This window comes from Alligator mississippiensis, chromosome 6, assembly GCF_030867095.1.
Source record: "Alligator mississippiensis isolate rAllMis1 chromosome 6, rAllMis1, whole genome shotgun sequence".
In the NCBI taxonomy this organism is placed as follows: Eukaryota; Metazoa; Chordata; order Crocodylia; family Alligatoridae; genus Alligator; species Alligator mississippiensis.
The window spans coordinates 84,478,203-84,495,621 of record NC_081829.1 but is presented as its reverse complement, the minus strand read 5'-3'; the positions used below and the strand labels follow the sequence as shown (position 1 = coordinate 84,495,621).

General features: G+C 41.8%; 1 protein-coding gene across 1 annotated transcript; it reads left to right on the top strand.

Moving 5' to 3' along the window:
- The first annotated feature begins 452 nt into the window (after positions 1–452).
- Positions 453–17,419, top strand: LOC102574753 (deleted in malignant brain tumors 1 protein). Its single transcript, XM_059730340.1, has 8 exons — positions 453–518; positions 5,721–5,802; positions 7,070–7,105; positions 10,384–10,419; positions 10,881–10,916; positions 13,723–13,898; positions 15,474–15,847; positions 16,813–17,419. The coding sequence occupies exons 1-8, from the start codon at positions 453–455 to the stop codon at positions 17,072–17,074; spliced, it is 1,068 nt and encodes a 355-aa protein (XP_059586323.1). The 3' UTR covers positions 17,075–17,419.

Here is a 17,419-nt window from a genome sequence, read left to right as displayed (position 1 = left end):
CAGGCAGGCACCCACCAATTAATTGGATCTGGCCCAGACGGAGGCTGACCTGGCTGCACTCCATATGGGGCTGAGTCAGGACTGACAACTTACTATCCAACTACTCGCGATATAACTAATCTTGCCCCAAGGATGAGAACAACAACCAGTGTCTCAACTTTGAATATAGCTAAATTGTACAGTAGCAGTAATAAATCAGTATAGTATATATTGTTGACCCACATCAGAAAAATTTAAAGGGCCAGTTCACCCTAACAAAGTCCTCCACCTTCTTACAGGCACTCCAGAGTCCACAGATTCCTTCTCTTCTCCCACCACCATCATAGAGGAGAGTGAAGCAATCACTACTCCAGAATCACTGACAACTGCTATTGATGGTGAGGGACTGAAAGTGTAAACAAATATTTTAAAATGTTTGTTTTGCTTTTTATAATAAAACTATATGAACAAAGATGGGAATTGATATTTTTGTTTTTCCACAGAAACAGATACTGGATCCACAAGTTGGATACCCTTTGGTAAGTAAAGAATTTATTGATTCTGCCCATGTGTTTTGCAACTCCCAGAATTGTCAAAGAATTAGTGTTTCTGCCCAGCCTAGTTTCCCAAGCTTTCAAAGTGAGGTTTCCCTGTCTCCTTCCAAATGATTACTACTTCTTTATCATATGTGATGCAGAAAGTTTGTCTGTATCTACCCAACAATTGGCTTATTAACAGAACCAAAATGCTCCTTCATATTTTAGTCAGTAACCCCACTTATGCTGAGAATTTAAGACATTACACCTTCTGGTGTTTTTGATTCTTTGTCAAGGAAGCTAAAACAGAACATATTTCTACTTAGGCTTCTGAAGCAACCAGTACTATCACATTGATGTCAATGACAGAAATCCCCCAACTTTACTCGTTATTTAAATTGTAATTAGTGCTTAATTTTTAACCTCAAGGTATACTTCTAGGATGTGATTTAAGCAAAGCTTCTGACACTCCCATGACATTCTCATTCATTAGTCATAAAAGAGAAATACAGACCAGATGAAAGTACTGTAAGGTGGATACATAATGGGGGGGGGGGAGAGGGGGGCGGGGCATAATCTGTCTAGCAAGAAAGGGCCACTAACCTAAATAATCTTCATTTTCTAAATATCAGTATGGCAAAATAGGGTCCCTGATTAGCCACAGGGCTAGTTTCCCCACCTGCCTCTGGGCATGCCACCCACCTGTCTTTCCTGCCATGCCTTGATTGAATATAATTGAGTGTTAATTAGGTGGGAGGCTGGCCATTATACACCCCAATATTGGGGGGGGGTGCTATCTGCAGCTCCATTCCACCCCTGCACTGCGGCCCAAGCCTCGCAGATGGCATCTCAGGCACTTGACTCAACCGTCCCCTTTTCCTATTAGCTGTGGCCCCTTTCAAAGGGACCTTCAGCTTCTGTATAAGCACTGGCCCCATCTCAGGCTAGTCGGGACCCTGAGCTTCTTCGCTTCATATGGGCATCCCTCGCAGTGGGCCCCTGGCCCTTTTGACCCTTCCAGTCCTGGCCCTAGCATTGGCCAGTCAAGTCCCTTAGTTGGGTCTATGCCTCCTGCCTGCACTCAGGGATTGGGGTGCCCCATTCCTGGCTCGGGTGCTTCTTGAAGCACGCCTGGCCCAGCAGGGTCACTCCCCCAGCAGGCTCAAGCGCTTCCTGAAGCTTACCTGGCTTTCCCTGCTCTGATGGTATGAATAGCCCACCTGAAGGTGAGGGCTGGGGTTAAGGAACCCCTTCTCACCCTTCACCAAGGTGATAACTGGCCTGGCATTTCCTGGGGACTCCTGTGCCACTGAGAGCCCCACCAGGCCACCCACTCCCAGCAGGGTGCAGTTTTAGGTCATGCCCAGGACCAGGAGCCTCCAAACCATCCCCTTAAGCTCCTACCCTTACCTCCAGGATTTTGTATTCAGCCTAGCAATGTTACTACCTGGCCTTCCAGTAGCAAACCGCTCTGTTTATATAGGCAGCCAGGGATCTAAAACGGCAGCCGCAATTAAGCACCTGCTGGCTGCTTGGCTCTGCCCTTAAAGTGGCAGGCAGCAACAGTGCCCTGCACAATCAGAGACTTACAGAAACAACATCTGCATTTTGGAATCCTTGCGCGTGCAGTTGTGTGGACAGAGCTCTGACTGATGTGTATCTCCATATTCTGGCACAAATCCCCCAGCTTTGTTTATGACTGCATTAGTACAGATCAGTGGAATACAGAATTCTGCCCCTCATCCCCAATATTGAAAGGCTAAGGTACTGTATCTGAAATCCAACTTTTTCATCAACCATCCACTTCTAGTTTCTATTATGATGTGCTAATGCCCTCTAATAAATTATTTCCTTACCTTCTAACAGATACTTCAGATTAGACAGATTCCTTCTTTACTTTCACCTCCACCACAGAAAAGAGAGAAATAATCACTTCTCCAGAAAACCCCAACATTTCTTATGATGCTGAGAGATCAAAAATTATTTTCCGGGAAACAGGCAGAATCAGTTGGTATTCAAATCTACTAAGATAGACAAGCTTCTGACATCACTTCAGTGGGAAGAGAAAACTGCTAGCCTAAGTCATCTTCATATAGGACTTCTAGAGTCTTATGGACACATGAGCATATAATGCATTACTTAAACTGCGTATGGTAACATTTGCACAATCCACAGAACAGCAGAATTCTAGTTGGAGGCATCCTGATATTCCCCTATAACTATCCCTTCTATGTTTCTGTTTCATTTTTCCTGGTATGTGACTGTGTTAAATGAACATTGAAAGTGTACTGATCCAGTGCGCATGATAGTGCACTGGTCAGGTGCATATGCTATTCAGATTTTTCCTCAGTCCTTTAGAACAGAAACAGAAGATGAAGCTAAAATAAATCTTTGAATGATATGAAGACATGAATAACTGCAGTCTGTTCTCGGTGTCAGTTCACATACAATGGGGCATGCTCCTTAAGTCACAGATTTAGGAGAGTACTGGGATACAGGAAATAATGCATTCAGCATGTAATACTGAATGCTAAAAAAAGCCAAGTTTTGGGTAATAGAACTGAAGAGGATCAGGAGGTCATCTAGAGAGAAGCAAAAAAATGTTCTAGGAGGGTATAGTTAAATTTGCAGCTCTTGAATACAACCATCAAAGAGGATGCTTAATCCCAGCCTATTTTAGTTGTACTATGTAAAGATCTAGAGCATGGCCTGTTTAATAGGCCAAAACAGGAAATAATGTGAATGAATGAGATCAGCATTTATTAAGGGGAATTACTCAGTTCCTAAATCAGAGTCCCGAGCCTCACGTTGGGCACCAATTGTTGGCTCTAGATTTAGGACCCAGCAGCCATATCCATTACCCTCAGACCGACCATGACCTCTCCATTTGATAATAGGCAAATTTATTGATACATAGTGATAACAGAAAAGAAGTAATACAAGCAATCAAGCAATTCTATATATCTGTCAAATCCTAGGGCTGTCATCAGAGTCAAAGTACATCTGGCCAGGACGCAGGCTTCACCCTGAGGCACTCTCTTAGTTGTCAGATGTCAGCAGTCTGGAGGTGGGATGCTGAGGCTTGCACCTCCCCTCCAGTGGGGTGGATGAGACAGGCTGGTGGTGTGCCTTCTGTCCATGGTGGCTTCAGGGACTCTGGCCAGGGGACTGGGACAGGGAGGAGGTAAGGACAGGGTGGGACCCAGGTGGAGGACAATGAAGAAGGGAGAGAGGGACCCTTTGCTACTCCCAATCTCTGCTTTTGTATTCTCTTTCCCTTGTGATGACTCCTGATGACTCTTGATCCATGGCTATCTCTGGTTGGTCTCTCTGTGTTGTTGTCATAGTCCATGTAGCTTATCACATGCACATGTAGTAATCTGGTCTTTTTGGGCCTTCTCCTAATTTTGTCTGTTCCCACAAAACTAGGACTTGGACCTCCCCTTGCTCTGGAGCCTTGTTAGCTGGTGTCACTTTATCTTGTGTTATGGGCACTGTAGTACATACTCCCAGTTCCTAGACCATTTGTCCTTGTTGTGTTAGCAGTATGGTACATGCCCCCTCAATAATGTGAATGAATGCAATCAGCATTTATTAAGGGGAATTACTGAATTGGGCCAATTATCTTAGAATTTTACTTGGACATAAACCATATTTGTGGCTTGTATATGATGAAGGTTAAGTCTAGATCACATGGATTCTTTGAAGCATGTTATATACGTAGGTGGATGCCCTGCTGGGAGGTGTATCCAGAGACATTCCTTGGGAGGGGTGAATCGGGGTGACTACCTCAAGCCCCGTGCTTTGGGGGCCCCCATGGACAGTGTTGTACAGGCCATGCAGACAGCGCCATTGGCATGTGTCAATGGTGCCACCACTCTGCGTGGCTCTGCATGCTGCCAGCTTCATGCTCTGGCCACCCACCACCACCTTCCCCTGCAAGCCTGCATAGGCTGATATGCCCCTAGGATCGGCTCTGGGTGTATCATTCTCCTTCCTTTCCACATTGATCTAATATTTTCCTTTAAATCAGTTTCCTTTTGTACAGGAGTAAGATCTGATGTCTTTCTTTTTCCACAAAAATTGATATCAACAACACAACTTTTGTGCCATCTGGTTAGTTACAACTTCCCTAAGCCAATGACATCAACAGCAAAAATCTGCCAACTTCACTTATAATTATAATAGTAATTATTATTAGCTAGAGGATGCTATTCTGATGCCCAGAACCAAATGTCAAGGGATAATACATATATATTTAACTCATTTTTCCACAAAGTCTGGAATGTAAACCTATTAACTAACAATTCAGTTTTCAGAGAGAAGAGGGGGTCTTCTCGGGTTTTTTGTTTGTGTTTTGTTTTGTTTGATTTTTCCTCTTTTACTGATTGCTTGTTCTCTTGTTCTCATTAATGAGTTATTCCCTCAATTTTCTGGTCACATTTGCAGAAGACATGACACCAGAACCCAGTATCTTCTTTACTTCAACCCCACATGAAATGTTTACTACTGCAGAATCACTGATGACAGCTAGTAAGGGTAAGGGACACTCACTGTGTAAATCTAACCTGGAAGAAACATTGAGAGGAATGTACTCAATGAAATTGCTAGAAAAATGAAAGAGAAAAACCTTTCTATCAGGCACTTAACTTAAACCAGTAGCAAAACTGCACAATTTTAAATACATATTTATAAAGAAAAAATGCATTATATTATTGCCCAGTGTGAGAAATGCAACTGACCTACTTTGTGGCCTATTAATACTTGTCTGCGATCCAGGCTATGCAAACATTCAGACATAAATTGTTTAACCAAGAGCCTATACGATCTTCATTTTCCTAACATAGGGCTGCCAGTGCATTATGAAATAATGTAGATTTGGCTGTGCACCTCAAGGGGCATTCAGTTATCATGACTCCATGTTTGTATGTCTTGTTGGACTAACAGATGTCTAACTGGAGGTGGCTAAATCCAGTTGTCACATTTTTTTCTGGAACCAAGTCAGCATAGAAGTTAGGCAGAATACTTATTTGTACTTCAAACCATGTTTATCCTTAAGGTATAAGTACATTAAGGCACAACTGTTTAGTGATAACGTGATTCCTGTTGCATGATGAATATATTTCCTTGGTAGCTGGATTATTTTTCACATCAAGCTTTTGCTGTTTCTTAATGCAATTTGCTTTTGTTGTTCTCACATTGTAGTGTCTAAGTACTGTGATGAGAATTGATGCTTCTGTTTTTTCCACTTTAACAGATACTGGAAGCACAACCCCTGTAGCAGCAAGTAAGTCAAGGCTTTGAATTATCTTTGGCATATACTTTACAATATTCCTTTTGCTACCTTTTACACTTCACCCTTTTACTCACATCTTGTCTGAGTAAAATTTCTGAGGCTCTTCTAGTGGTGGGGTTTGCATTGCATCTCATAGGATGTGTCCTGGAGTAAGTTTTGTATCCTTATGCATTTGGGGTTACCTTGGGTATTCAGGGGAGAATCTGCTCTATCCAGGCAGTGTGCAGGCTCTTTCTAGGTTCTGGAAATCTCTTGATATTGAAAACACAATGAATACATTAACATTACAAATGCTCTATCCTGTGCTCTTCTCAGATGCATCTCTGAGGCTAGTGAGTTGAGAGTACAGGTGTTCAGATCATGTTGAAGTCTACCACAGGGGAAGCTGGAGAACCATCTGTGATGATGCCTGGGACAAAAGATGCTGTGCTTGTATGCGGACAGCTTAGGTGTGGAAAGGCCACTGCAGTCCAGATTAGTGCTTATTTTGGTGAAGGCTTTTGAAGTATTTTCCTAGATGTTGTGCGATGCAAAGGGAATGAACCCTCTCTGAAGCAGTGCTCTCACAGAGGTTGGGGCACCCATAACTTGTGTCCACCATGAAGATGCTGGTATCATCTGCTCAGGTACTTTTCAGTTCCTGTTCCATTTCATATCAAATGTATTTGTTAGGGCTAACATACAGTCCTTTAAGTGAAAAATTCAGCTTGAAGGAGAATGCTAGGGGCACCTGTTAGCAAGGGAATCTGTTTCAGTGGCCTGGAAATGCAGGCATGTTACAAAGGTAACAGGTTGAAGGAGAGCAGGACGGTCCATTAGCTCATCAGCTCTTTAATCACTTGATCACAGCCACTTCTTCCACATGATTCCATGAATTTGAACCCTTCCGGGTTAATCTCTATTCTTTCTGCAAAGGTTGGAGGTTAAATTTCCCTTCCCATTTGGAGAATTTAGGAGAAATTCAGACAGGGCAGTGTTACACTGCGGAGCATTCCTTGCCGTAGGGCTCCATCTGCTGGGCTTCACACGGTCATTGGCATCACTGTAGTTACCTTTTCCAGCCCACCTGTCTGCACTGACCAATTCTTCTTTTCGATTTGTAGTTTCCTTATATTCTCTCCTTCTCACTGTTTTTCCTGCATTGAAATTCCACCTAATTTGACTTCTTGTTCCTCAATATCTGATGACATTTATTTCAACATATTTTTACTAAAGACTAAGCATTCACTTAGTTTTCCATTATCTTTTCTATTATTAGGTCGTCAACAAACCCCAGAGACACATACTACAAGAGGTAAGCCTTTTTCAGCCTAATTTTAATAAATATTCTCCAGTTTTACATAACGATTTACAGGGCAGAAAATTCTTACAGAAAGCAGTTATTAGTTCCCTGTTTCCTGCATCCTGTTCATTATATAAACCAGTCTGCATTCTCACTTAAATAGCAGATTTCTGTAGAAGGAAGTCCAGCTTCTCCTCAGTGAGTTTCTTTACCACTTTTTTAAAAGTAATTCTGGTTATGAATATTTTTCAGATTCTTCTAAGCACACCCGCCAGGTTCTGCTATGCTGTAGTGACATAATTGCAGTCTGCGATTTGCTTTGTTTTTCAAATGAAAACAGGAATAACTTCCTCCATAACGCAGCATCACTTTGCTCATACTGTCTTCAGATTAACTTCTCTCATGGGCTAAGTACAGACAGTCAAAAAGCCTGGGGCTGAATTAATTTAATCTTTGCAGGTGTTTGTGAGGAGTGAGCCTGGGGGGAAACCACCCCCTTCGCCCCGCACTGGACCCCCAGCAAGGATCTGCCCCATGCAGAGGAATGGAGAAGGGGAGAAGAAGAAGAGCCCGGGGGGTGCCTCTTCCCCTCTCTCCCTATGCCTGGAGCCGGTTTCCCTAGGCACGTCCTCTCCTCAGTCTAGCTGGTGTGAACGGAAACCCCCCTCTCTGCCCGGCACTGGATGTCCAGCTGGGGTCTCTCTGCTGTGGGGCAAGCGGGGAGAGGGGAGCCCCCAGCAGGGTGTTTCTCCCCCCCCCCCCCCCACTGCCCAACACCCGGAGCCAGGAGCTGGGCCAGTCACCTAGCCATGCCCCCTCCTTGGCCAGAGGCCAGCTGAGGAGGAAGTGGGGGGGATACCCCCCCAGCTCTGGACCCCCAGCTGGGCTGTTTTCCCCCCCGCGCCCCCACTCCCTCCTCAGCTGACTGAGCAGGGGGCATGGCCATGTGATCCACCCTGCTCCTGGCTGTGGGGAAGCCCGCAATGCAGGCTTTCCTCCCCTGCCTGAGCTGGGAGCCAGCCCGGCAAGCTGGCTGTGCCCCCTGCTCAGCCAGCCTGGGTGATCACCTGGCCATGCCCCCTGCTCAGCCACGAGCCAGCTGAAGAGAGAGTGGGGGGAAAACAGCCCCAGCCCAGCTTTGGGTCCCCAGCCAGGCTGGGCCTGGCACAGGGGGTGGGAAGCCCATAATGGGAACAGTTTTCCCCCCCATCCCCATCTCAGCTGGCCCACTAGCTGGGGAGGGGACATGGCCAGGTGATTGCCCCGGCTCCCGGCTCAGGTGGGGACTGCAGGCTTCCCTGCAGCTGGCAGCTGGGCCGATCACCCAGTGACATTTCCTCCCCGGCTGGCAAGCTGACTGAGAAGGGAGAGGGAAGGAAAGACGGAAACCTCCTTCCCTTCCCTCTTCCCTCCCACCCATTCCCGACCCCTGCTGCCATCCCAGGAGCAGCAGAGTGAGTGTGGCTCTGGGCACCACCACTTCTCTGAAGCTGGCCCAGGGGATCAGAGCATCACGGCTGCCTGGCACCTCCAGCACCTCATCTCCATCTGGGAGCTGGGCCCCACTGCCCCTACCCTGAGCTCCCTGCAGTCATCGCACAAGTCCTCCCCACATCTTCTATGCTTGCCCTGCCCACTGCAAGCCCTGCATGGCTGGAGCCAGTGCCCACTGCCCCTCTGGCCTACCAGGCTCAGCCTCTGTAGCTCCCATCTTACTCCACCCACCAGGCTGCAAGGCAGGATAGCAGAGCCGTTAACATGGGAGGAAGGAGGGGGCTCGCATCACAGGCTGCAGCTCCACTTCCCCAGACTGTCCAGCAGCATGGGACTCCCCGGTGAATGCAGCCCGCAGCCCGGCGGGTCCTGGGGGTGGCCGGTTCAGCAGGGAGTACATCAGGGGCTTTACTCCCCCACCCCAGCTTGGATCTGGACTAATTCCCTGGCTGAGGAAGGGGTGAGGTGGGGAAATCCACCCCACACCTGGCTGCTGGGGATAGAAAAGTCCCTTGTTGGAGCAGAGAACACAGCCCAGGCTGCAGAGCGTGCTGGGGGCTCCCATTTAACTTAAACCAGGAAGGGGTCTGGGACAGAAGTTCCAGAAACTAGTTTGACCCAAATCAGTTAAGTCTGATACTGTATTCAACCAGGTTTGTCTTAAACCAGTTTTGGACATTTTGAAACTGGTTTATGTGCACTGAACTTCTGTTCTGGTACAGGTTTAAACCAGTTTCTGATCACTTAAACTGTTTATGTGTATCTTATGTCCCTAGCTATGGAGGGAGAAAGGCACAATTATGCGGTACCAATGTCAAGTATTGGGCTTCTCCAAACAGTTGAGATTTAATTACTTAACAATTAGAAAATCCCAGTCACAATCTGAATGAAAACCCAAAATTTGGACAAACCGGCCTTTGCATTGACTTTGGGTCCTTGCTTTGGATACAAAGCCTTTAAACAGTTTACATCATACTGTGACAGTTACTAAACTGGGACTTTTCTTTTATGCCTTTGATAAGTTCCTGGAGAGTATGCTACATCTGAAAAAGCAGGTATTTGTTATTTCATTTTTGCCATAATTATTCATATGTTTAATTGGTAAATTAATGTTTGGACATGAACTGCTGATTCTTAACCAGGCTAAACAGAGCTGTCTCTTTTGTGGCCCCTCTAATGACAAAGGGATCACACCAGTAGTCCTTGCTGAGATATTGCCACTGAACTCTACTGTCATGAGTAAGGGCTACTTAGCATCATGAGGGTCATGAGAACCAGGCTCTGCGTAACTATGATCAAAGACAGGTGACTGATGAATCAATAGCATATTGCTTCTGGTTATTAGATCAGTGAGATAAACTCATCACTTCTTGTAAATGTGTTTTGATTTTTATTTAAATGGATACAATATTATTTTTACATTTTCTTAGAAAATCCATTCTGATCTAAATAAAAAATAAATGAGCTTTGCCATTTATATTTATCCCTATTAACCAATAACCTGTGTTTCCATAAAATCCCATTTGAAATACAGGATTTGGCAATTAATTTAGTGTCACTGGGATGGGGAAATCCAGGCAGTAATGGGGGCTGTGAATTAAGATTCAAGAGAGGAAGGGGAAACCTCTAGGAGTTTTCTTCCAGGCCACCAAGCTTTCCTTTTCCACAATGACTTAGTTCATTGTAATAGCAAATCCATAGTATTATTTTAATATTCTTAAGTAAGTCATGATGTTTATTTAAGTGTTTGTTTCATAAAGTATTTAAGTTTGTCTTTTTTCTTCTCTACTCCCCAGCTTCTCCTATCATCACGCAGGAGTCCATTACTATATGTAAGTAGTACAGCATTAGCCTGGTTACATGACTAGTTAAAGAGAAGTCTATAATCTTACAGTGCACTGATTGGCTTCCTGTTTCCAGTGCTTTCCATGCCCCAAATCCCAAGGATATGGTAATATCATCAGAAGTAAATCCATACTCCTCTACTCAGGCTGGTCTCATCTACAATACAGATAATTTGAATAGCTGCTTATGTGGATCCAGTTGTTGAAGTCCAATTTTAGATGTGATGCATTATTGCACAACTACCTGAAGATACCTACTCCGATACCTCCATCACTTTTCAAGCTTTGTACAGTCTTCATGTTTGCACTAAGTTTCTTGTTAAATTTGTAGTTTGATATATTCCATCTTAGCCACAATGTTATAGAAAATGTTGCTTTTCCAGGGACTCATATATTTAATAAAAAATAGTGTTTTACTTCTATCTTTCATTATCTTTTTGCATTACCAGCTTTTCCATCCACCACCCAAAAGCTCATTACAACTGGTAAGTCTTTTCTTAGTCTTGCTTTAAAAAATCTGCTTTTAATATTTGAAACCTATTTACATACCTATGTGGAAGGTGACCTATTTGAAGGGCTTACAGTGCATTTTCTGACTTGCTATCTGCAGTTATGCATGAACATCTATATTCACATGGAAATAGCAATTATCTGTAGAAGTAAATCACTTTTACCTTGCTTTCTACTGCCTCATCTCAGGAAAAAGGTATAAATCACTATATTGAAAATCCACAGTATCTTTCCCACTAGGTCTGAGGCTGGATTGCTGGACCTTTCTTTTTTATTTATTAATGGCCCCCAATGGTCAGATCTTAAGACAGACTGATATTTTGCAAGTAGGCTACGAGTTTTGAACATATATATATTCTTTTAAATAACAAGATTTATGTCTAAACTCTCTGTGGTCTTATTCTAACATGTTTAATTATATTTTTTTCGCCATGGGATAACTTCTGTGTTTCAGTTAGAAAATACCCATGTCTCCATAGTTTCAAAATATATTACTGGGTGCAGTCCTGGTTCTAATTAAATCAATGACAAAGCTCCATTATCCTTAGTAGTGAGTCAAGATTTGACCCTTTATTTTAAGGGCTGTCATCACAGCCACTCATGGCTAAGAATTATTGTGCTGGAGGGGTTGGATATCTGTTGGAGAATGTTTTAAGGCACTTTGGAGAGATGCATCTCTGTTCCTCACCTTCTATCATCTCTGCTAACTTTGGTTGTTGAACTACAGTTTCTAATTTTCTTGTCTTTTAAATACATTTTGAGGCAAATGGTTAATAAAGCTTAATAAAAAACAATTGTTGTGAGAATGGTCCTTAATTCTAGCCTATTGCTTTATTTTTATATTAACAGCTCTTCTGCCTCATACAGAGCTAGTGCTTGTGCTAGTGATGTTGATGTTTTTCAGACTTGTATTATAGTAACACCTTTGAATCCTGGTCATGAACCCTTGCCAAGCTCCATTGAGCTAAGCGCTGTCTGAATACTGAACAAACCATAGTTCCTGCCCTAAAGAGTTTACTGTAAATCTAGCTGGTCTATATGGGCCCTTTATAATAAATCACATTAAGGGTATCATACTGTAAGTCATGTCTTCTTATAGTGCAAGTCTAAGTCTGTTAAAATCGATACGAACCCTACCATTGACTTTTGTGGGCTTTGGCTTAAACCTTTTGTTAAGTTTTCTGTAAAATGTACCACTGCCAGGATAGTCATTTTCAAACTGATATGTAATTCCAAGTTTACTTATAAATTAACATAATATGTTTCATTAGGCGCTTAAAAATAGGCTGGGGTCATCTTTGAAAATCTGGCTTGATGTACTACATTCTTTTAAAAAGACATCTAGATTGTGCCTATGAATTATGTGCACTTATGTGCAAACAACTAATTCAACATAGACACATATTTCAGGATTCACAACAGATATTAGAGCATGACATTACTTGTCCATACAGGAATACCTGTGGAGTTCGGTCCATCTCCCACTGAAGCCAATTCTTGCCCCTTTCAATTTTCAGTACATTATTTTTTCTTATATAACTCTTTGGAAAATGATCATAAATTCAAACATTCACTATTACTATTTTCAAAATCCTAATTCAGTTGCTTATACTGTATGATAACGGATTACATTTTGTTTCATGAATTATCCTTATTTTTTTCCTTTTGCATTAGGAGAGCCCCCAGAAACCACAGCAGCATCCAATGCATCTGGTAATATTTTCTCATTCTCCATTTTCTAATGTAGTATGAATTGATGTCTCTTCACCTAAAAGTAATATTTACCCCTCACAGCTTTCCCTTAGTGGTACAATACTAATCACTTCAAGCATAGCACCTAGCAGGTTGTTGGAACCCAGGAGCTACAATTCAGTTTTGAAGTCTCACACATCCTAGGGTCCTTATACTCAGAGCATGAAGGCTTGAAGGTGGACCAAGTATCAGATATCAAAGCTAGGAAGTTCCATCAGAAAAGACTCTTTACTGTAGGGACACTTCAGAGAAGACTGTCCATGCATGCATAGTCCTGGAGTGGGAAGAAAGTAACAGACCATTTGTGAACCACTTGAACAAGGGAGGAAGGCCATAGAGAAAGGAAAGTTCATTGAAAGCTATCACAGAAGCAGCTGTGGAGAGCATCTGAAGACCATGGGGAAGGCAGAGAAGGATGCAGTTTGCCAGTTAAATTGATTCATTTATGTCTTAAGCCATGGCTCAGACAATGCAGAAATGATACAGCTTTTGAAGACTTCATCACTGAAGCAGTTCTGGTAGAAGGAGCTGTCATTGTCACCTTGTGGAGAGAGGAAGAGCCAATCTGCCCTCATGCAGCTTATCACAAGGCTGAGTCTGCAATTTTAAAGGGGGCGTCCCTTGACTTGGAAAACTGCTTAATAAGATCCCTGTTTTTATGTGCTTCTTCAGAGCATGCAGGAAGGTCAAGGTCAAACAAGCAAATCAGTGGATTACTGCTATGGCTTAACTCTCAGTTTAACCTTAGCACAAGAGTTGTAGAGTGGAGGCGATTTGTGTAGCCTGTTATCACTCAGTCCAATAAAGGAAGACAGGAAGAAGTAAGAATTTTCAGTGGTGTTAATCTACTACTAAGAACAGGCATGAATCTGTTTTCTCTCTATCCAGCTTTTATTCCCAGGATAGTGAATGTTTTGCTTGCTTCCTAGTGATGTGCATAGAATAATCAACAGCATACCTACCATATTTATGCTGAAATATATATTTTTAAATAATGTTTACTGATATTTAAATTTCCCCCCTCTGCAGTTACACTTTTATGCCAGCCAACCTACATGTGTGCAGTCATTCAAGAAGCTTATATCAGGTCCAAAGGCTATTCTGCATTGTCGCTTCACTTGAATGACCAAAATTGTAAACCAATCTTGACAGCTTACACTGCAGTATTCTGCGTACGATATGGTACCTGTGGGACAAGAAAAGAGGTAAGAGCGTTTGCATTTGAAAATGTTATATATCAAAATGGTTTGCTAACATTACTTAAGGATGAACATCTTTCAGAGTATCTTCATGTTCTTTAAAATATTTCCAATGAGGAACTTAAATTGTAGCTACCTTGTTTCATGACAGCCAGCTTTCTGGGGCTGCCAGAACTGTAACTACAATGTGAACTAATTACTTGAGTATTTGGGTAGCTACAATTTGAACTAATTACCAAAGTCTTCTTAACTGTTGTAACAAAGTTATAATCTCTCTGTTTTGGGCTTAAACAAGAACTTTTAAGGTATACTACGTACTAAGTAGCAGGCACAACTGTGTCTAGAAATAAATGTATGAGTAATAACAGTCCAGAAATAAATGTATGAGTAGTAACAACACAAAGGAAAAACCCAAAGGTCCAGTGCCATTCCAGCTGAAATTAGTGATTGAAGTATGGACTTCAAAAAAAGTAAGATCTACCTTTCTTCACTTAAGTCTTTTGCTTCAGATGATGGACTGTGAGTGGTTTCAGCATTTAGATAGGGTCTTGTCTCCTTATTTTGGAGAGCATATATTGCTTTATACTAAGGAAACAGTATGGGTTTTTTTAGTGGTGCCTTGAGTAATTAGGCCCATTTTGGAAATTTTCTATTCAGGAATTGAGAGTGACTTGAGTGGTTTTCTGCACGTAGGTGAATGTCATCTTTTATACCTAATACAAAGCAATACACAAAGCATCTTCACACATACACAGTACCACACAGATGCTGGAAGAGAGCAAGAAAACAAATCAGAATTGTAGAAACAACGGCCACTGCAGCTCAAGAAGAAAATTGTGATCATACTGAAACATTTACGTAGATTCTGTGTAGATGCCTTACTTTGTTTAAGAGGTTACTTAACAACATTAGTTGCTTCCTCACCCACCCCCACGTACTAATACTACATCCAAGCCTGTAGAACTTATTCACTCAAAATACCTCTTGAGCTTAATAGAAGTCTTACATATGTAAGGTCTTTAGGACCAGGAGTCCTACTTCCATCTCTGTTTTCATTAAACACAATAGTGTCTTTACCTGATAGTGAAGAAAATGAAAACTACTTTATAGTCAAAATTCAGAAATTAATTGGAATTAATTGGAACTACTTTCACTCCACTTAAAGTAAATGAGAAAGATGAAATGTTATAGGTTGAAAGAGATCATTTAACTCATTTCTTGCCAGTATAGAGTTGTTCCCTTGAGTATTTTTCCAGTGTTTTGCCCAATTTATTTAAAATGTTCCTAACAATGTGTCTTCCACCCCAACCCTCAAGCGGGTAAGTTAATCTTATCATCAAGGGGTTTTTTTTCTTGATACACACCAGATATTTTCCTTCATTACTTTCATACAAGGTCAATGATCAAGCATAAAAAGTCTAACATTGATATGAAATGTTTTGTCTAAAACCATTTTTACTGGCATTCAGAAAATTCACCACTGCCTCATCTAACTTTCTACTGATTTGTAATATGTTTCAATTCTTTAGGGTGTCATATTTCAGCGAGACATATGAAACATATTTTTTTTATTTTTTTCAGCTACATAATGGAATTATCAGGTATTCCAACACAGTCACAGCATCCACTTTTGGAAGTGATTTCACCAAGAAAAAGAATAACCTGCTGCAACTCAACTGCAAAGTGGACCAGAGAACAGATGTCCCTATTACACAGCCTGCACCTGAAATAGCTCAGCACGAACAGTTCGTTGTAAAGTTTTCTTTTTATGCCTCACCATCTTTGTTACACCCAATGAATTCTCCGCCCTTCTACGTCAAACCAAATCAGGATTTATTAGTTCAAGCCACTATCTACAGCTCTGATCCAAACCTGATATTATTTGCAGACACTTGTGTGGTATATCCTAATCTCCGTGACTTTTCAACAGTGGAATATGATTTAATCAGTAGAGGGTAAGGAAACATCTAACTCAATTTTAAAATCAATACTTTACATTTAACTGACCTCATCTGAAAAAATGGCACATGCTTGAACCCATAAGCCACAGACCTCCAAGCCTTAGTAGGTTCTACCACTTCGAGATAAAGGGTCATGGCCATTAGCATCAGCCACAAGAGGTTAATAAAGACTCACATTCCCATTACTATGGTTTATGCAGAGGCAGCGCCAGCCTCTTCCCGGTGTGGGGGCTGAGGTGGGCTACACAGAAACTTTGGAGTGGGAGGCCACACTATACATCTCCTGGCCAAACACTTCTAAGGCTGGGCCAGGAACACTACGCCTCTGCAGGCTGTGGGTGGCAGCAGGGCAGGCTCAGCTGCGTGGGGCAGGCGGTGGTGGCCCCAGGGCAATGCTGGGATGAGTGGCTACAGAGAGTCTAAAGCGAATTTTGGGGGGCTATAGCCCCCCCAAGCCCCTCCACTGGTGCCATCCCTCGTTTTATATATGCTTTCATCTCTATATTCTGTTTATGGAAGGAGTAGGAAAGAGAAACCACTCTAAAATCTCTGCAGGAATTTTACATCTCCCTAACATAAGTAAATTGAGGGAAGAGTGAAAAAAAGATGTGTGTGTGTGTGGTGCGGGGTGTCTTAGTTTAAAAAAATCTAAACTCAAAATGAGAAGATAACATTAGATAACAAAATAGCACTCTAGCTCTTTACGTATTTTTCAATAATTCTTTTCAAACTTATTCTCTTCAAATTCTGTTAAATGTTTTAAAACTTGTCATGCTTTTATTATTACAGTACAACTTCATATATTAAGGAGCTTTAAAATATGAACTTTGAGCTTTATCATCCAAAATATATGAAGGAAAATTTCTATCAATTGATGATGCTACAAAAACCTGTATTTTCATAAACCCAATTTGTGTGATAACATGAATTTAATATATGTTTTCTATTTCTTTTCTTAGGTGTACAAGAGACTCCACCTACTCTAATTCCTACTCATCAGACCGAAGGAGCATGCGGTTCAAATTTAAACCTTTCAGGATGCCAAACAGATATTCTACACTTTACCTGCGTTGCAAAATGGTGGTGTGCAAGAAATATGATTATTCTTCTCGATGCTACCAGGGCTGTCTTCCTAAAAACAACAGAAATAAGGGTTATGGAGTGGAGAAAGTGATAGTTTCTGGGCCAATTAAGCTCCGCAGAAGGAATCCCTTCCATTAATTAATATGTTGCATAAATGGCTTTTGTTATTGGAAAGATCAGTTCATTGTGTATCTGCCAACTAATGAGTCCTAAAACTACATTTTTAATAAATATTAGAATATTTGCTATGTGATTGTTTATATCTAAATATTTTCCTAACTGTCATTGCTGTTCTCTAATTTTAAACCTGTCTAGAATTCCAAATCTGGCTATAACATAATCATCTTGGTTATAAAAGTATAATTAGACTGGCTGATTTGATTTTTCTGATCCATATTTTGTCACATTCTTGTGCCTATTCAACTTCTCTTCCTTTTTTTTTACACAATACTGTCATCAAATAGGTTGAGCACTGTAAAAACA